General features: G+C 49.3%; 3 protein-coding genes across 3 annotated transcripts in view; 1 reads left to right on the forward strand and 2 right to left on the reverse strand.

The window, feature by feature from the left end:
• LOC115636335 (protein ABHD15-like) overlaps window positions 1–18526 on the reverse strand; it is a 575307-nt gene extending 556781 nt beyond the window's left edge. Inside the window, exon 1 of the mRNA XM_030536294.1 lies at window positions 18446–18526. The gene's annotated coding sequence lies outside the window, so the exon portion shown is untranslated. The remainder of the gene's footprint in view (window positions 1–18445) is intronic.
• On the reverse strand, window positions 1764–10024 carry POLDIP2 (DNA polymerase delta interacting protein 2). The gene is made up of 11 exons (XM_030536297.1): window positions 9849–10024; window positions 9652–9733; window positions 9164–9261; window positions 8191–8287; window positions 7457–7532; window positions 6646–6753; window positions 6230–6366; window positions 5217–5243; window positions 4889–5014; window positions 3813–3892; window positions 1764–2235 (listed from the first exon to the last, which is right to left on the reverse strand). The coding sequence occupies exons 1-11, from the start codon at window positions 10007–10009 to the stop codon at window positions 2121–2123; spliced, it is 1107 nt and encodes a 368-aa protein (XP_030392157.1). The 5' UTR covers window positions 10010–10024; the 3' UTR covers window positions 1764–2120.
• TMEM199 (transmembrane protein 199) lies at window positions 10190–14390 on the forward strand. Its single transcript, XM_030536300.1, has 6 exons — window positions 10190–10394; window positions 12072–12145; window positions 12308–12397; window positions 12962–13004; window positions 13658–13770; window positions 13954–14390. Exons 1-6 carry the CDS (start codon window positions 10205–10207, stop codon window positions 14047–14049), a joined length of 606 nt encoding a protein of 201 aa, XP_030392160.1. The 5' UTR covers window positions 10190–10204; the 3' UTR covers window positions 14050–14390.
• Window positions 18527–19931: the final 1405 nt, after the last annotated feature.

Genomic DNA, 19931 nt, shown 5'->3' on the forward strand with positions numbered 1-19931 from the left:
TGTGTAGACATGTCTCCGGGAGCGCACCTCACCCAACTGACAGCCATTGGTTTAGGATAATTCTGGCTGCGCAGGCACCAGTGCATCTTGACTACTCTAGCAAAGCCAGTTCCCCAGGCAAAGAGTTTACAAGAAAGAGGGGCTGGGGTGCCAGGAAGCAGCTACAACCCCTTCTCTTCACACAAGAACTCCAGCCCTTTGGAAACCACATATTGGCTCCTGCCCATGGTTATTAGCTAGCCACAGCAGGCGGATTCAAACCATCTACTGCAGCCTGGGCACCAGAGCTGTGCAAGTGCAAGCTGGCTGAGCAGGGTTTCAGCCATTCTACACCCCTTTCCTGCAAGCCTCTCTGCTGCACAAAGACAACCAAGCCCTTCCCAATCATTTAATTCCGTTCCTTTGGGGTGGCACAGTACTGAGCCAAGCTCGTCATCCTGCCGGGGCCTTGCATAAGATTGTGCAATGAATGTTCCCCTACCCCACATCCTACAGAACAAGGCTGTTCCTGGGGGTTGTCAACAGTGGGGAGAAGAAATGGCTTTTTATTTGCTTAGATCCAAAGTTACTGACTATTCCCTCTGCACAAACAGAAGCTCATTTCCTGGCAGTGCAGAAGGAGAGCCCAATTTGGATGGAGAAAGGAAGACAGGACAAGACTAATCAGCCAGAACGTCTGACTAGCCAGGGAAGCAATTAGCCATTGATCTTTGAGTATTCTGCATACACACCCTCTGCTTTCACTTTGATTACTCATGGTAGGTCAGGGAAGGAGCCCAGCTACCGAGGTTACCAGCTGCAGGTTTAATACAAGTGTCTTGGGGGTCAGTGTCACATCAGAAGCCTTCACTGTACCCCAGACTCCTGCAGGTCCATCCCCAGGTTCTCAGAGCTGTTCAGACTCCACTCCTAACATGCAGAAAGACAACCTCTGGCTTCTGGAGAGGTGTGGGACCTTCACGTGCAAAAGGGACACCCACTGCTATACTCCAGTACCAGCAAAGAGAGCACACCTACCTACATTCAACCTGAATTAGAAGCAGCCCCTGGTTTGCTCAGCTGTGCAGCCTGGTGAGTCATAGCACACTCCATTCCAAGCCCACACACTGGGGAATAAAGCTCTGAACCAGACCTTGAGCTTTCTGCACTGCCTGTAAGCCACCTCCTCGGGGCAGCCAGGCTACAGACCAGTTTCTACCTTCCACTAACTCCCAGGGAGGAACTTTGCTGTCCAAGCAGGAGTTGCTAATGCAGGACAGAAACCAGGGAACTGCCAGTGTCACAACTCTGCAGGGAAGGGGCTGTCAGCAGCAGCCACTGAGCTGCACATTTTCAAAGCTAGGTAGAGTGTGTGGCCTGCAGAGGAGGAGGGGAGCCTTCCTAGTGACCTTTAACTCGGCTGTGCTGACCACAATGACTGCTGCTGCCTTCTCAGAGCACAACGTGCTCTGCGCGGGCCCACACTCAATGCTGTTCACTCTTTGCACCCATTTGGTTAGAGCAGGGGCTTGGCAGCAATTCAGGGCACAGTCTGGCAAGCAGCACCGCGCCAAATGGTACACTCCACACACTGGCTACCAGGCTTCTCCAGCAGCATTTCTTAAACCCAGTGAAGCGTTTGCATTCCAGGGCTGGCAGCACCTTGCTGACCTGGCACAGCCAGCTCACACCTCGGGCACAGATGTTTGGGCTGATGGAGCTTGGCACAGCCTGGGGCAAGCTGGCCGTGAGACCAACGCCTTGGCGCACAAAGGAAGATAGGCTTCAACTACAGGGGCCAGTTTATTAAAGAGAAACCTCACATCCCAGAGAATTCAAACACATTTGGAAAGGGCCCAGCCCTGCTGAGTGGGCCCATCTTCACAGCAGCACAGTTCTAACCCCCCCAAGCTCGGGCACCAGCCAGTGCCAGGGGGAAGAAAGGATCCACTAATACAGCTTATGATGCTTACAAGCAGCCTGAAAGAGCCAGTGTTAACGTTCAAAAACTCCCCTTTAGCAATGGTTAAAACAAAATGGTTTAAAATATTGAAAAGTTCCATCTCCCTGGCTGCAGCAGGGTGGGAAGCAGAGGTCTGCACTGCACGACTGTTCTCCTGAGGTACTGTGCTTAGACTGCTCTACCAGTGAAGGCCAGAGGGAGGCGTCTTCTCATCTTTGTTGCTTTCCAATGAGAAGGGTGGGATTCGGACATCAAAGTGGGAGCCATCAGGCCTCTCAAACCGAAAAGTACCCCTACAAAACAAAGTCAGAGACTAAACTGAGACCACTGTATCACCACGCCCCGCACAGTACAGCAATGGAATGGCAACTCCTGGGGGAGGCATCAACCCTTCTGCACTCTGCCGCTGCTGGTGGGAGGATCCTGCAAAGGCAGGCCCTGGCAGGAAAGCATCACCGGCCATGTGACTCACTTATGGCAGGGCGGTTAACCCAACACAGAGCAGGCCACGTTGTAGTACAAGGCACCCCATGGGGAGGAAAAGACGCCTAAAGCCACCCCTAGGTAGCTCGGACAATGCTCTCCTCAGTCCAGGCCAGAGACAGGCTAAGTTAGGCCATCTAAGTTTAGTTTGCAAATAGGTCAAATTCACATTCTTGTTTACCAGCAGAAGCCCCAATGGCTCAGCAACCTGGGATCAGTCCTTAAAGGCCCATCACATGCAGTTTGGAAGCTGAAGTTTCTGCTTCACAATTTCAAAGGGGAAGATTAAGCACTGAACACACATTTCCATACACAGGTAAGACAAGTCAACTCCCCAGCAGGTGTCCCACTGCCTCAGGAAAGCAAACTGCCTTGTGTGATGCAGGATGTGAGCTAACAGGGAGGGGTCTTGATAGATAAAATAATAGCTCGGAGTCAGATTCTTCATCACCTGAGAAGACCATCTACTAGAAAGGAAGCGATGTGGCTTGGTGATTTGGGGATTCCAGCCCCTTCTTCTCCCCACTACTGGAATGGCTTCCTAGCTCTGGCGCCTGGCTTTCCTTTCAGACTTTGGGGAGGGAGAACACTACAACAAGCTGCATTCTACTCCCAGGGGACCTTTCATTCAGCTAGTCAGGAACACCCAACCAGGCAAAGCGAAAGCCTGAGTTAGCAAGAGCTCAGCCTGAAGGGGCAGATCTGCTGTAGTAATTCCAGCTCAGATATAAGTGTCTGCAAAGCAGCCCCCAGCTTCTGAGAAAGGTACACGCAAAGGCGGGGGAGAGAGGTGTCACGTGACACCTCTCCTGATAGGGGCTGAGCATCCACATCACAATGTGCACAGTTAGGGATTTAATGAACGAGTGGTTAGTTTTCAATGCTGCTGAAGTACATGGGACTGCGTAAGCCAGGAACAATCCCAAGCATCAGGCCTTTGGACACTGAATTTCAGACTCACTCTGGGAGAAAGCGACTGCACTTCACTAGCATTTCCTCCAATGGGTTCTGCTAAAGGAAGGCCCCAGGGCACAAGAGCCAATACAACTTTGCCTCTGGGACGCAAGAGGGAACATGCTGGGGAGCTGAGCATATAAGCAGATAATTTGGAAAGGGCCCAGCTCCATCACAAGGGAGAAACTGGAGGAAAAGGAGGAACCAGCTTGGAGGCTCTGCCAGGGCTTGTGGACAGCAGGGGTTCCTGGAACTATCACTGCAGCCTGGTTTATGCAAACACGCTGCCACCTTTAGTTGCCTCGTCCACACCCACCAGCAGATGAGTCCTGTCAGAACCCCAGACTGTGAGCTCTCTGGGACACAGACTGTCTCAGGGGTCCTAATCTCCAACTGAGGACTCTGCACTACCACAACAGTGAATGTTTCTTACCACATGTGACCACTGGATGCCTGCAGGGAGACATGGCTGCTGTATTGAAATGCTGGCTGCTCTTTGGATAAGACTGGCTCCTGAGGACACAAAGAGACCCTGCTATATCAGTCAGCTCCCCTTAGATTTCTCCACGGCCAGCCATTGGCAGATTTGCTTTGCAACAAAATCAGCAGAGCTCCTCAGGCTTCAAAATGCTGCTTAGCAATTGTTCCTCCTCTTGCATCATCACCCCCATAATAAAGGCCACACCCAATAAGTAGCACCAGCATGACACTGTATTTCAGTTCCCCCCATAGTCAGATGATTGGGGGACTGAGTGAACTAGAACAACCCTCTGCTGATGAGACTTGCACTTTCTGCTGGGCTCCTTCCTGGGGTAATTCTGCAGGACTGCATGCCTGCATAAAGTCTCACCCCCGGGCAGGCAGAAAACAGTAGGGAACCAAAAGGAGGGCGTGCGGGAGAGGGGGAACGACCATTGGTGCAGTGTGGGGGGGAACTGCCCCCAAACAGATGAGCACATGGGGTTACGTGCCCCTGTCCCCACCATTTCTGCAAGCGCAGAGCTGCCTAGCTGAAGGGGGCTGCAGCTCTGCTGACTCTGCAGCCTCCTGGGTCCTAGTGCCAGTGGAGCTCCCGTCCTGTGCAACCCACGGTAGGGCTGGGCAAGGCACAGCGGGGAAATGAGGGATGGGATGGAGGGTAAGGAGAAGAGGTAGAGAGGAAGGAAGGGAGGAGTGGAATAGGGCGGCGGAAGGGGATTGTGGGAGTAAGGCATAGATGCTGGAACTAGCAGTGGAGGCTTCAGGGTGCTTCCCACTGCCATGCTGGAGCCACATTTATTTATTGACAAATAAAATTTGCAGAAGTTTAAAATATTGTGCACAGAATTCTTTGGTGCAGAATCCCCTCAGGAGTTACAGAATCTGCAAGGAACTGTGCACATGACTTTCACAGCACACACTTACTGCAGTCACTGGAAGTGCCCATTAAGCCGCATAATGATAAATCAACCCAGGGTGAGTGCCCCAAATGGAGGCTATGTCTGAGGACAGATACCAGGCAATACTTACCCTTCCCACAACTCCTCGGCCCCGGACAGTTTCCAGGGTGCCAGACAAACTAAATATCCTCCAATGCCGTTCTCGCAGTTGTACCACCTCATTGTCAAGGTTCTCCAAACGGATACAGTAACGCCACTAGAGAGGCAAGAGACACAGTCGTCAGGAGCTGGAGCCAGCCGCCAATAGGCCAGGTATCAGGTCTACTTGCTGATGCCACCCTCCCTCAGAGCCCATCGTGATAAATCTGTCCATAGCCATGGTGGGGCTTCCAGCACCTCAGAGCAAAGAAAGGCCCTCCTCCTCCTCAGGCTGTTTTACAGGAGCACAAGGCACTTACCCAATAAACATGGGAATTCTGGGCTTCCTGTCAAGAGAAAGAAACTAGTTTAATAGCTGCCCTTCAGCTCAGCGCCAATGCCCCTTCAGTGATCAGCACAAGCACGCAGCACACTGACAGGGCAGCACAGACTGAGACACTCTCCAAATTCACCCATGAGTTAGTCTCTCATTCCCAGGGTAGCACTGCCCTGAGCAGCATGTAACTGTGACAGAAGAGCTCCAGGGATCCGCCAGTGACTGGAGAACTGACCAGTCGTGGGTACCCTTGTTAATTATACCTCCAGTGCTGTTCCAGGAGCCCAACTCCACGTGCTGTTGCTCAGCAGACGGGATACATACCAGTTCGGCTCTCCAGCAGCTTAGCTTCCATCAGGGCCTGCCCGTGTTGTGGTCCAAGGCTGCCTTACAATCCTACTGGTCCTAGAGGCACTGTTTATTTTGAAACTGACCTGGATGTGTAAATCCCCAGCTCTCCACCCCAGGAGACAGCTGGCTAGTACACAGGCTGAACCACGAGGTGGGAAGCACAGGATGTCAGCTGAATCCAGAAGGCTTTCATCAAGGAACTCCTCTCAGCCCCAAGGAGAAGGCAAAGCAGTGAGTGCCAAACCCCGGGGGGTGGTGGGGGACTGTAAGTGTAACTCCCTGCAGTCCAGATTGTGCTGGTGCCATTTTACATCCAACACTACCAGCAGGGAGTGTTAATGATCCACGCATTGTGAAAATTCTCACCTGCCCTTTAGTAGCACCTCTCCCACAGAGCAGCCCAAGGCCTTCCACAGAACTCAGCTAACAACTAGCAGGGGCTGAGATTCCGTCCCATGTTTCCATGTTCACAACCACTGAGGATAATGATACGTGAGGATGCAAGTAGAACAAGAAGCCAGGTCACAGGACGAAAGCGAGATGCTGCAGCAGGACTCGGCACTATCTGCACTGGCCCACAGAAAGGACGGGGATGGGGTGGGGAGAGTAACAATGGTGGCCACGCTAGGTAAGACCCAGACCTACCCTCATGCCCATGTAGAAGGGGATGACGGTGACTCGGATATTCTCGGTGGTTTCTCGGTGCACGTCAGACAGCTCTAACCAGGGATGATTCTTCTCCTGCCACGCACACAGCGTGTCCCTTGCTACAAAAGGCGGAACTGCAGGGAGTGGAAAGATGACAGTTTATGCAAGTGGCTATAGATAAGCTACTGAACTCCCGCCTCTCAGACAGAGCAGCAGCTTTTACATGGTTACAGAGGTCTGTCTCAGGATGCCTCTGCTAGAGCAAAGCCTCTCACTCACCCCAGCATGAGTAATGCACTGCATCTAAGACAACGAGTTGCAGATGCCTATCTTTCCTTATGAAGGTGCCTTATAGGAGCACACAGCTCGGTAGAGGCTCTCTCTAGGGCAAGGCTCGAGGGGCATGCAGTTACCTTTCGTCTGGTCGTACATAAGAAACCTCTCAAAGAGCTCGTGCTGGATTGGCACCTGGTCGGTGGAGCTGTAGGGAAGGATGTCTTCATGGCTTACATAGTCTAGACCTAGAGAAGACGCCCACATCAGCCATTAACTGCCATCAGCAAAGGGAGATTCACAGGAGGCATCTTAGCAGGGCAAGACATTACACTAATGAGCAGGAAAGAAAGGGCCTGGCAGAGGAAATCTAAACTAGCAAAACTGTCCTCAACCTACAGGACACTCCCTGGCAATAATTCTTCACATCTCGCTTTACCATCTTCTTCAAAATGGATACATACTTCTCCGCACATAAAGCCAATTCTCTTCTTGAGCCACTAGTGGCTGCAGAAGTGATCAGACTACCACACAAGGACTTCAGATAGGGAACACAACAGGAGAAACACATCCAGCAGCCCTAGAAATAAAGGAGGTGAAAGGAATGCAGGGTGTAGGATCTGAGTAGACCTACTGCTAAGTAGAGAGAGTGGGGTTTGGGGTCAACAGCTCAAAGTATCTGAGCAATAGTCAAGACTCCCTCACTTGCCTAGCCACTGACTCCAGCTGAACACACCTCTTCACAGTGCTGTGCATGTCAGTCACTCAACTGGTCTCCAAGAGGCCTACAAACTGCAGCTAGGCCAAGGCATGGGGGGGCAGATCACCAGGAGTAGTTCTGTGTACTGCTGTTACTAGCCGATACTAGCGATGATACCGCTCACGCTCCTCCTAGCCCAATCTCATGAGAATCTGCATCTCCAGAAAGAGTACGAGCAGCTATTTATTCACCTGGTATGGCATAGAGAGCTCGACTGTCATCATGATTCGCCAGGAACGTCACTGCTTCCGTCTGTGACCTCTGAGACTGAAAATAAGGGGGATTTAGCGCTTCGCATGGAAATACTGTGGGCCAACAGCAGTTTTATTCTTATTCTCTCAAGGTTGTACATTTATTTCATTTAACCAGTTCAGCTCAGAACAAACATTTCTCTTGTTTTAATCTCCTAGAGAAAAATCACAATTCAAACACCAACTAAAAAGAAGATTTTGTTGTTCCTATTGCTTTTACCTAATCTGTCAAGCATCAGAGGGGCAGCCGTGTTTGTTGCTTTTTACAGATCCAGACTAATAGTTCTGTGGCACCTAATAGACTAACAGATGTATTGGAGCATAAGCTTTCGTGGGTGAATACCCACTTCGTCAGACGCACCCACAAAAGCTCATGCTCCAATACGTCTGTTAGTCTATAAGGTGCCACAGGACTCTGTTGCTTTTAACCTAGGCAGAAGAAATTTGACCTACTCAGAAGAGTAATGTTTAAACATTTCTGATGATCTTTCTTAGCAGAATGATGACCTGGTAAAACAGAACCAGTCAGTCACTCCTGTTCCAAACATCCCATCATAGAGGAACAACATTAACAGCGTCCTCCCAGCCTTTCATTACAGCTGCTGTCTGCATCTAAGGAATTAACAGAAGAGGGGGATTTTTGGGTGTCAAGAACAAGGTTATCAGACACTTACTATATGTGGGCAATCCCGAGCATCTATTAGCACCTGATAGTAGGTGTGAGTTTTGCCTTTGACTTCTTTGGATCCATGCCCTGCTGCACTCTCACTCCTAAACAGAAAGACAAATTCTGAGCACAAGAGGTCCCTTCACTAGCCTACACCCTACAGATGTGATTACACCCGCCAGCAGCAAGTGATACCTAGAGCGGGAATACGTTTTGTCATACATCAGGTTGCATCTCTGATATTGTGGATAAAGTACAAACAGTTACTACCAGCAGTAAGTTCATTCTTAAAAGACAAGGGGGTTCTGAACACACTGCAGGATCTCCAGTCACTCCATTTCAGTCAATGTGAGATTCACACCACACATGATGTATTGCTGTATGTGTGGGAGATGCCAAAAAGATATCCATGTAAGTGGCATGATGCCTCCATTTACAGAGACTGAGAAGTGTCTCGCTAGTCAGTCAGGCTTCCTATCTGGGTTAGCACTTTCACTCTGCCCTTATTTTCAGTGTGTTCGTTCCTCAGTCCTATCCAAGTCCCACAAGACTCCCTTGTGGTGTTCATCAGCTGAATGGAGTGGAAGGTGAAAGACAAGGAGGCTCCATCTCTGAGAAGGCTGACCTGAACCTAGCTTGCCAAGACTGGATCCAAAGCCGACCAGTTCAAATCACTAGGGACTTATACAGCAACCTACACCTAAATCCACAGGAATTTATTTCATTAACATGCAATTCCACCTCCCACTTGTTTTCTAAAGCACCATTCCTGAAAACCTTCCTCCCACCTTTTAACTTGGTCTAAACTATTACCAAAATAGTTTCTCTTATTATGAGCCGATCTCTCCCAGTTTGGTGCCCACGCACAAGTCACCTGAGGTTCTGCCTCACTTTTTCCTTAAACCTCAGTGACCCTGACCAGGAAGAAGAGTAAAAGGCTTAAACAGCATAGGAGCAAATGCACAAATATAAATCCTTACTTTTCTGGAACAGGAGAAGCAACATCCCGATCATACAACCTGGCTTGCCAGGGAAACAGGACTATTCCTCGGTAGCCAAATACACTGTGAAGAAACAGCTGAAAAGGGGAATCATAAACTTCTGTCCTGTGCAAATCACATCCAAGAGATTAAAACGCATAGAAAAATAATTTAAAAAAAGGTAACAACCTCACTCTTGTAAAGCAGCAGCACTTTATTTTTATCATGCAGGGAGAAATGGCAAGGGCTGGGCAGAACCGGGGCTGGTGGGGCAGGGGAGAAGGAAGAATCTAAGCCATGCTCCAGTTTCTGGGTCTGCTGACAGGATGAGAGCGACCTGGCCACGGGACGTGCAGAGGCCGGCGAGGTCCGAGCCGGGCGGACAGGGCACAGACCGGGGAGGCTCAGCACAGCGCCAGCAGCTTCCTGCCGCCGGAAGGGACGCTGCCCGGGAGAGGCCGTTTCACCGGCCGCCCCGGGGCACCTACCTGGCCCGTCTCGTACTTGCCCTGCGGCTTCGGCGCCTCGAACACTCCCACCGTCTCCAGCACTTTGCCCTCAGCCCGGTTCCTGCGGGAGAGAGCGCACAGCGAGCTCAGGCCGGGCGGGCTCGGGCTCGGGCCAGGCGAGCTCAGGCCGGGCGGGCTCGGGCCCCCGCGCCCCCCGCCCGCTGACCCCGCCTCACCGGGACGAGAGGTGGCGGCGCGCGGGCAGCTGCCAGGCCCCGGGGCCCCCCGCACACAGCGCCCGGAGGCCGCGGCTCGGGGCCTCCCTGAGGGGCAGGGCCCGGGCCCGGCAGCTGCTCAGAGCCGCCGCCAGGTAGCGCCGCGCCGCGCAGCCCGACATGCCGGCCGAGCCGGGGACAACGGCAGGGCCTAGCTCTGACACCACCAGCGGGCCACAATGCACCGCGCGGCCGCCACCCCCGCCTTCCCAGCGCCCTTTGCGCGCGGCGCGGGGGCGGGGCTACTGCCCGGACGGTTGATCGCAGAGGCCTTGGTAACGGGCCTGTGATCATGTGACCTCCCCGTCCTGTCCAAGATGGCGTCCTCCATAATGGCGGGGGAGCGGCTGGTGCGGGCGGCGGCCTCCGCCAGCGGGGAGCTCGGGCGGCTTCCCCGCGAGCTGCGTGCGGAGCTGGAGGCCGCTCTGGGGGCCCAGGCCGCCGGGCGCGGCCCCCTCGTCCCCTTCAGCCTGCTCCGGAAGCTGCAGGGCGCCCTGCGCCGCGCAGGTGAGAGAGGCGCCGGCCGGAGCCGTGGCCCGAGGCCGAGCGTCCGCCGGGCTCATTTCCGGCCCCTGCAGCGGGGGGCACGAGGGGGACGCTTACTTCCCCCGAGATCTCCCGGGGGCCCCCGTTACTGTCAGCAAAACCAGAAGCTGCACATGAAGTTACCCACCGCCAAGCGGCGGAGCAGCAGCCGGCCAGCAGCTTCACCCTTCACATCAATGATCAAGCCACACAACATACTGGTAGCGCAGCCGAAGTTCGCTTTTGCAAACAATTAAAATCCAAGATGTTCTAGGGGGTTAAAAAGCTGCTGGAATCCTGGAAGGCTGTGTGTTTTTTAAATAACACCCAGGGTCCCCAAAATACCTACTCCGCGCGCCCCCCCCCCCAGTAATGGGACCCTAAAACTGACTTCCATCTCCTGCGAGTGCCACAGCCTTGATCTGCCTCAGCTGAAATCCTTCTCCTGGTTCCCGTTATCTCTGTTATTCCTTGCTTCTCTGTGGTCTCCCCAAGTCCCATCTCTCCAGCAAAATGCTGCTGCTCTCTTTCTTGCATGTACAGAGAAGCATGGCCACATTGTACTATCTTCAGACTGCACCCTGTTCCCTCAGGCAACTGGGAACTGGAGCCTTCCATTCTTGTCTATAAAAACCTCCATGGATTTTGAGTCACCTGTCCTAAGGGACTCCCCCCTCTCGTCTAGAACCATCGACCTCTGCCCCTTCAGACAATGTGGCCAGCACTGGTGCTGACTTCTCTCCAACTCCTGCGTCCAGAGCCCCCTTTTTGTATCTCAGCCTCTTCATTATGTTTATACCACTGACATGTTTTCTTCCCTGTTGCAGGAAGGATGGCTGTATAATTAAGACGCAGGATTTAGAATTTAAGGCACAAATTGGGCTTTTTTTCATGGCTCTGCCACTTTGGGAAAATCACTTAACGTCGAACCCTTAGTTTCCTCATCTGTAAAATGAGGATAATACTGACTTCACAGGGTATTTGGTGGCCTAAGTTATTTTTAAAGCGCACTGAAATCTTCAGCTGGTAAGTGTTAGACAAGTGCATAGTATTTATCTCTAACTCCTCTAAACTGTTTGGGGATCTATCTCGGATGACAGACTCTACAAAGCTTGTACTTTAAAGCAACAGTTAATTTTATCCACAAGAAGTGCTCTCTCAGAATTGGCTGAATGAAAACTACTGTGAAGTGTAAAAATTCAAGTTAAACAGTCAAAATAAAACACCTCACTTTACAATATTTCCTTGCTTACTTTGTTATCATCATCATTGCTCAAACTGATCTCAAATCTAATTTGAAATCTAATTATAATGCTACTTGTCTTTCATTTATCCTGGAACTGTGAACCTAGCCTGGCTAGTTTCACTCTAGTATTCTTGCACTAAGCGGATGCTGTTACGTGGAATGATCAGGATTTTTATATTGTTCTTGACAACCTATTTAACTTAATGAAAACAATTTTGTTAAAGAGTTGTTTTTAAACTGTTTCTCTCTCTCTCTCTCTCACACACACTCTCTCTCTCTCTCTCTCAGACATTTCCCTGTTGCATTCTTGATGTGACCAGCTAGAGATCCAGAGAATGACCTGGATGTTACATGTCACTGCTTTGCCTACATTTCTGAACGGAAAAGATTTAGAGGAACTCTTTGTTTTGTAGGTTCTTCTGTGTATCTCCATGAGCTACTGGAAGGCAGCGAGATTTATCTCCCTGAAGTGGAGAAACCTCCAAGGGTATGTAACAGGCATGGGATAAATGCTAGTTACAGCTATTGTTAGAACACTGTTTCCATCTCTTAGCTAGGGAAACTAAAACTAGATGTTTTTCATGTACAGAATAAATGAATGGCACCTCAGCTCTCATTGCAGTTTCTCTTATTTATTAATTGTCTTTAGAACCCTGAGCTGGTGGCCCGTCTGGAGAAGATAAAGGCTAAGCTAGCCAATGAGGAATACAAGCGGATAACAAGAAACATCAACTGCCAGGTCTGAAGAAGGGCAGGAAAGATACAAGATCAGAATAAATCTGGACAGTCTATTCTCCACCTATTATAAAAGATTACCGTACCCTATGGAACCACCATAACTGTTAAAGTCATAAGTGACTCAGCACAGCTCTTTGGTGGCAATACCCAGAGATGAATTTGGGGTCCTGGCCTCTTTGGTTTGGAAGCTCAGAGGCAAAAGCAACTCAGTTCTGTGCGGAGAGCATCTCATATTGCTTTCCCATGACCCCGACTGGCCTATCCAAGAGTATCACTGTTGAGCTCCAGAGTCCGTCACTGGGAGTGAGGATTGGTGCAGCACGAGGCCTTTGAAGGGAGAAATAGAGACGTGCTGGAAGTCTTCCACCTCAAACAGGGCTGCCAAATCTGTATTGTAAACAAGGGAACCTGAGCCATCAGGGTGGTACCCACAAGCCTGTTGATCAAATATAGTTCTAGTCTCAATGGGGCAGCAGTGCAGGAGGCTCTACTGGAATAGTCTCCACTATGGAATTGACACCTGGGGTGGAATAAGGTTTTTATAACCGTGTTCTTCTCCTCTCAGGAACTGAACCGGTACGGGACTCTGGCTGACTTGGGAAAGCAAGGTGAGTTCTTTCAACACAGGAGGAAACAGGCAGTATATGCCCAGCAGGCAGAAAGCCAATTGTGAGAATTAAATCAATTGCCATCTACTCATCCTCAAAGACAGCAGTCCCACCTCTCTCTGACTAGCAGGCTGTGTTTCACTAGATGGGTTTAATTTGAAATAAGGGACGGTCCGTATTTATACATTAAATAACTACAGGGGATGATTATATGTGTGTCAGAGTTTGAAGGACTTTGAAAAGCCTCAGGGTTGGGAGTTTGGATCAGAAGGGGAGACCATGGTGCCTAAAGAAGAGAGATCTGCCAGCTCTGACCTAGATAGCCTGACCAGTGAAACTTTGTTTCCCGCTTGCTTCTCTCTGGCTCATGCTGTCCCCCTGCTGCAGTTTGCGGGCCCAGCAATGCAGGCAGAGGTGAATTTGTTAGTGTTTTAAATCAAAATTGCTTCTTCAAAAGAGGCACGTTTTTTCAAAAGGTACAAAGTGTGTTTATTCTTGAGTATTTTTCTATCTGAACAATGGGGAAGGGACTGGCAGATTCAGGTAGAGGTACTATAGCTTACCCCAAGCCCTTACGTTGCATGCCCATGACAAACCGCTTTTATTTGCAAATGCGTTTGCTGACATCTCTCCTCCCTCCCTTCCATCCCCAGTTAGGTCCATGAAAGCCGTGGTCATCACCATATTCAACTTCATTGTCACAGTGGTGGCTGCATTTGCCTGCACATACCTGGGCAGCCAGTACATCTTCACAGAAATGGCAGCGGTGAGTGTGAGCTGGGACAGCACAGTTTCCATGTTTGTTTTTTCCATCCTCAACCTCTTTTGGGGTGTTCAGAGCACATTGGAAGGAACTGGCAGGAATGCCATCTCCACTGAGAACAGGAGGCTGATTGGAACGCTCCAGCAGCGTCATTTAAACCTCCCTTATTTCTTCTTGTCCCCCCAGCGTGTGCTGTCGGCTGTGATCGTGGCCTCAGTGGTGGGCTTGGCTGAACTGTACGTGATGGTGCGGACCATGGAAGGGGAGCTCGGAGGATTGTAGTCAGGCGGCTTTCACTTAGACTGTGATCCTTATGCTGGAGGTCGTTTCCTCCCCTGTGGGTTATTAATTTGTTCACAGGTACGTTTGGCTTTGGTCCATTGGGTCGCTGTGCCTACTGCAGTTTCCTCACACCATGTCCCTTATTCCTGCCACGTTTGAAATGAATCACCAGATGCACTGAATGGGGGCCTTGTGGCATGGAACAGAAGGGTCAGCAGCAGCGGGAGGTTTCAAATCCACGATTGCCACAGGGAGGAGTGGGAGGCTTATAGCTGCCTCATCTTCTAGCGCTGAAGTTGCTGTCCCTTGTTCAAAATAAATGGGTTCTGTGTGCATTAGAATGACCGTCCTCCTGCCCCAAGGCAGATTCCTAGGGCAGAGATGCTGTGTGTGAAATGCCTGCATTGTGTACCTGGGCAGCCTGTGTGGGTCTCTGCCCTCTTTATTGCAACCCCTACTCCATTGCTTCTACAGAAGCCATTACACTTGGTTTCTTTATTGCTCTTCACATTCCTGCATGGTGCACGAGCCAGGCTGCTGTAGGGTAGAGCACAGTTTGTACAGGGCATGAGCCCTGCCTGCTCTTGGCTGAAGCAGTGGGTGCCTGACCTAGGCCCTGTGCTCTTGGCGGTGCATTTTCTCCCCCATGCAGACAGCTGCTCCCCAGGAGAATGAGGGCACCTAATCCCACGTTGTTCCTCCCATACTAGGAAATTTCCTAACTCAGAAGGTGTTGCAGCCAGTGCAGGGAATTCTTTATCTGTTAAGATGAGGTCTAACAGAAACTGACCGCAGATCTAAAAATTAACGCTAGCTTAGTACAAGTGATTATGGCTTAGGTGCAGTCTGAATAAAGTCTAGACCAGAAATATAGATACACGTGCTACTTTAATAAGGCCAATTTCACAAAGCCAAAAACAATTGGGCTAAATAAGCTGGAAGGGATGATTTAAACAGAAAAGTGTAAATGATAATTGGGAAACATTTAAGAACACCTTACTAGACTCCCAGAAAGATGGAAGCAAGGAAGAAAGATGTACTGATTAAAAATGGACTTTGTTTAGAGGGGAAAGGAAGGCAGCTATACAAAAATAAATGTGTAACAATGAAAGAAAGGGGGGAGTGGATAGGGACAAGTCACAAGTTGGAAACTGTAGAAAACATAAAAGGGAAGCAAATGGACACAAGGAGAAATCTATAGCCAGCAGACTTAAGGAGGAGTTTTAAAAATATATTAGGAACAAAAGCAATCATGATAATGGTATTGGGTCCATTACTAGCTGGAAATGGCAGAATCATCACTCCTCAGAAAAGTTCAATCAATATTTCTGTTCTGTATTTAGGGAAAGACATTATATAGTCTCATCGTATGGTGATAACTCCAGTTCACTAGTTAGGCATTTTTAAATCAGCAGGTTCAGATAACTTGCAACCAAGATTTTTAAAGAGCTGGCCGAGGAGCTTCCCAGGCCACTAATGTTGGTTCTCAGTAAGTCCTGAAGAACTGGGGAAGTTCCAGAAGATTGGAAACAAGCTAATATTGTGCTAATTTTTAAAAAAGGCAAACAGAATGACCTGGGTCATTATAGGCCTGTCAGCCCGACACTGATCCCAGGGAAGATAATGGAGCTGGTACCGGATACAAGACTTGATTAATCAAGAATTAAAGGAAGGTAATTAATGCAAATCATGATGGGTTTATGGCAAACAGATGCTATCAAACTAACTAGTAATCTCATCAAAAAATATCTGGCTGATAAAAGTAATACTGGACTTTCAGAAAACCTTTGACAAGGTCCCTCACCAAAGGTTCTTAAGCAGAGTGAGCTGTGATGGGACAAGAGGGAGGGTTCTCTCCTGGATCAGTAACTGGTTAAAAGAAAGGAAACAGGGTAGGAATAAATGGTTAGTTTTCACAATTGAAAAAGGTAAATCATGGGGTCCCCCAGAATCTACACTGGGACCAGGGCTTGTCAGCATATTTATAAGTCATCTGGAAAACTGGGTGAACAGTGAGGGGGAAACATTTGCAGATGACACTGAACTACTCACGATGGTTAAGTCCAAAGCAGACTGTGAAAAGTTACAAAGGGATCTTACTAAACTGGGTGCCTGGAGAACAAAATGCAGATTAAATTCAATGTTGAAAATGCAGAGTAATGCACATTGGAAAAATTAGCCCCAACTATGCATATAAAATGATGAGGTTTAAGTTACCTATTACCACTTGGAGTTATTGTGGATAGTTCTCTGAAAACATCTTGTCAATGTGCAGAAGCGAACAAAAGAGCTAAGAATGTTAGAAATCATTAGGAAAGGAATGGATGATCAAACAAAACATCACCATGCCACTATACAAGTCCATGGGACTCCCACACCTTAAGCAATGCATGCAGTTCTGGTTGCCCCCTCTCAAGATATATTAATTGGCAAAGGGACAGAGCAGGGCAACAAGAACGACTCGGGGTAAGGAACAACTTCCATATGAGGAAAGATTAAAAAGTCTAGGAATGTTCATGTTAGAAAAGAGGACTAATGAGGGGGAGGGACTATGACAGAGGTTTATAAAATCATGACTGGTGTAGAGAGAGTGAATATGGAAGTTTTATTTACCCCTTTACATAATACAAGAACCAGGATCACCCAATGAAATTAATAGGCAGCAGATTTAAAACAAACAAAAGGAAGTATTTCTTCACACAATGCACAGTCAACCTGTGGAACTCCTTGCCAAGGGATGTTGTGAAGGCCACAAGTATAAGAACTTGAGAAGTTCATGAAGGAGCTGTCTATCCATGGCCATTAGCCAAAATGGGCAGGGACACAGCCCCCTAAACTGCCAGGTGTTGGGACTGGAGAGCAGGGGATGGCTCACTCAAAATTGCCCTCTTCTCCTTGCATCTGGCACTGGTCACTGTCAGACGCAGGCTACTGGGCTAGATGGACCATGGGCCTGTCCTAGACTAAGGAATGTTGTTTCACCTATTTTCCTGCATCTCCAATGTGAATTGAGCCAAGTAAAACCTCAGAGGACAACAAAAAGTACATCTTCCTAAAAGATAAACAAAGCCATCAAGATAAAGGAGAGGGTGGGAAGAGATTAACAGTCATGAATGGTGGGGAGCCTGCACCCCCCCCCAAAAGCCTTCCTGGCTCCTGAAACAGAGATAATAGATTTTGGAAAATAGAAGCAGGAAAAAAAAGCCATTTTGGCATCCATCACAGTGGGGACACAAGAGGCTGGAGCTCTCAATCTGAGAAAGGGGGTGTGGGGGAGTCAAGGCCCTGGCTCCCTGCAATTCACCATGACTCTCAGCCAGCCAGTAAAACAAGGTTTATTTAGACGACAGGAACACAGTCCAAGAACAGGTCTTGCCGGTACAGACAACAGGACCCCCTTAGTTAGGTCCATCTGGGGGCCCCAGGGAGGCCACAGCCCCGTTGGGAAGCCCAAGCCCCATTGGGCACCCCTCTCCATTTCCCCGCCAGCTCCAGACTATTCAAATAACGCATCAAAAACATTCCCACTTCATCACAGGGGGCTCCTTCAGTCAAGGGGCTTACAGTGTCTGGGAATGCACAATGGTGAGAAACCTACTTAAACAAAGATTGTAAATTGCTAACATTGTTTTAGTCATTAGAAAGCATGTTTTACTTGTAACCAACCTGTGTCTTTTATTCTTCTCTCTTAAACCTATCTTCTTCGTTAATAACTTTGTCCTTGTGTTATTACAAAGCCAGGCCAGTGCCGGCCATTGAAGTGAAGTGTGGCTCTTCAGCTGAACCACCATGCTGAAGTGCACTTTGTCTCTTTGGAGGCAGCAAACTTAACTTCTGGGGGGGTCCAGCGAGAGGGACCGGACACTGCAATGGAGACCATTTGGGGGCAACTCAGAACATGAAGGGCTGTTGGTGTCACCCTGCAAGGAACGAACAGCTGGTAGAAGCCAAGAAGAGGCCACTGTGCTGTTGACATGCTGCTGGTGCCAGGGCTCTGAGTCAAACCTTCACAGCACAGATGCACTCAGGGTTACAGGGAGGCAGAGACACAGCCCCTTACTGGTCTGGGTGAAACCTCAGAGTCACGGGGGGGAGTGGTAAATAAAGAGGACAAATCACTGATTCAGAGTGATCTCGATCACTTGGTAAACTGGGCACAAGCCAACTGTGTGTTTGAATGAGGCTAAATGTAAATTTACACATGGGAACCAAGACTGTGAGCCATACTTACAGGCTGGGGAACTCGATCCCAAAAGCCGTGACTTGCGAAGGATTTGGAAGTTGTGGTATGGTGGATACTCAACTGTATCCACTGTAATGCTGTGGCTAACGGAGCTAATGCGACCCTAGGATGTATAAACGGGAACCTTAAGTAAGAACAGAGAGATTAGTTTACCTCTGTATGGCACTGGTGTGACCACTGCTGGAATCCTGTGTGCAGTTCGGATGCCCACAACTCGAGAGGGATGTGGCTAAATTGGAGAGGGGTCAGGGAAGAGCCACAGGAATGATTAAAGGATTAGAAATCCTGCCTTAGAGTGATAGAGTGAAAGAGCTCAATCTAATGAGATTAACAAAGAGAAGGTTAAGAGGTGACTTGATCACAGTGTGTGAGTATCTACATAGGGAACAAATATTTAATAATGGGCTCTTCAATCTAGCAGAGAAAGTTCTAACCCGAGCAATCGCTGGAAGGTGAAGTGAGACAAAGCCGGACTAGAACTAAGGTTTTTAATTGTGAGAGTAATTAACCATTGGAACAACTTAGACTCAGACTTTAAGGCTAGAAGGGACCATCGTGATCATCTGGTCTGACCTGCACATCGCAGGCCAGAGAACCTCACCCACCCACCCCTGTAACAGACCCCTGACCTCTGGCTGAGTTACTGACATCTTCAAATCATTATTTAGAGTTCAAGTTACAGAGAATCCACCATTTGCTCTAGTTCAAACCAGCAAGTGACCTGTGCCCCATGCTGCAGAGGAAGGTGAACCCCCCCCTTGCCCCCTAGGGTCTCTGCTAACCTGACCTGGGTGAAAATTTCTTCCCACCCCCAAGTATGGCGAACAGTTAGACCCTGAGCATGTCAGCAAGACACCTGGGAAAAAATTCTCTATAGTAACCTGGAACCCACCCCAGGTAGTGTCCCATCTCTTGCCATTGGGAATATTTGCTACTCGCACTCCTAGATGGGCCACATGCCATGGTAGGCAGTCCCATCACCATCCTTTCCATACATTTACCAAGCTCAGTCTTGAAGTCACTTAGGGTTTTTGTCCCCACTGCTCCCCTGGGGAGGCTGTTCCAGAACTTCACTCCTCTGATGGTTAGAAACCTTCATCTAATTTCAAGCCTAAATTTGTTGTTGGCCAGTTTATAGCCATGTGTTCCTGTGTCCACACTGGCACTTAACTTAGATAATGCCTCTCCCTCCCTGGTATTTATCCCTCTGATGTACTTCTGGAGAGCAATCATATCGCCCTCAGCCTTTGATTGGGCTAAACAAGCCAAGCTCGAGTCTCCTTTCATAAGGCAGGTTTTCCATTCCTCAGATCATCCTAGGAGCCCTTCTCTGCACCTCTTCTGGTTTGAATTCATCCTTCTTAAACATGGGAGACCAGAACTGCACACACTGTTCCAGATGAGGTCTCACCAGTGCCCTGTATAATGGCAATAACCCTTCCCTGTCTCTACTGGAAATACCTTGCCTGACACATCCTAGGATGGCATTAGCCTTTTCACAGCTGCACCACACTGATGGCTCAGTCATCCTGTGATCAACCAACACTCGCAGGCCTTGCACTGCCTCCAAGGGGCATGCGGGAGTCTCCATCGCTGACAATCTTTAACTCAGACGTGGTTTTCTAACAGCTCCACTCTA

This window comes from Gopherus evgoodei, chromosome 17 (assembly GCF_007399415.2).
Source record: "Gopherus evgoodei ecotype Sinaloan lineage chromosome 17, rGopEvg1_v1.p, whole genome shotgun sequence".
NCBI classification, from domain to species: Eukaryota; Metazoa; Chordata; order Testudines; family Testudinidae; genus Gopherus; species Gopherus evgoodei.

Bases quoted from the DNA above. Each gene is read 5' to 3' on its own strand.
- POLDIP2 (XM_030536297.1), bottom strand. From the start codon at position 10,009: ATGTCGGGCTGCGCGGCGCGGCGCTACCTGGCGGCGGCTCTGAGCAGC. The intron at 6,754-7,456 runs GTGAATAAATAG...CGTCTTCTCTAG, and splicing joins AGCTCTCTATGCCATACCAG to GTCTAGACTATGTAAGCCAT. The intron at 6,367-6,645 runs GTAACTGCATGC...CACTCCCTGCAG, and splicing joins TATGTACGACCAGACGAAAG to TTCCGCCTTTTGTAGCAAGG.
- TMEM199 (XM_030536300.1), top strand. From the start codon at position 10,205: ATGGCGTCCTCCATAATGGCGGGGGAGCGGCTGGTGCGGGCGGCGGCC. The intron at 10,395-12,071 runs GTGAGAGAGGCG...TTTGTTTTGTAG, and splicing joins GGGCGCCCTGCGCCGCGCAG to GTTCTTCTGTGTATCTCCAT. The intron at 13,005-13,657 runs GTGAGTTCTTTC...TTCCATCCCCAG, and splicing joins GGCTGACTTGGGAAAGCAAG to TTAGGTCCATGAAAGCCGTG.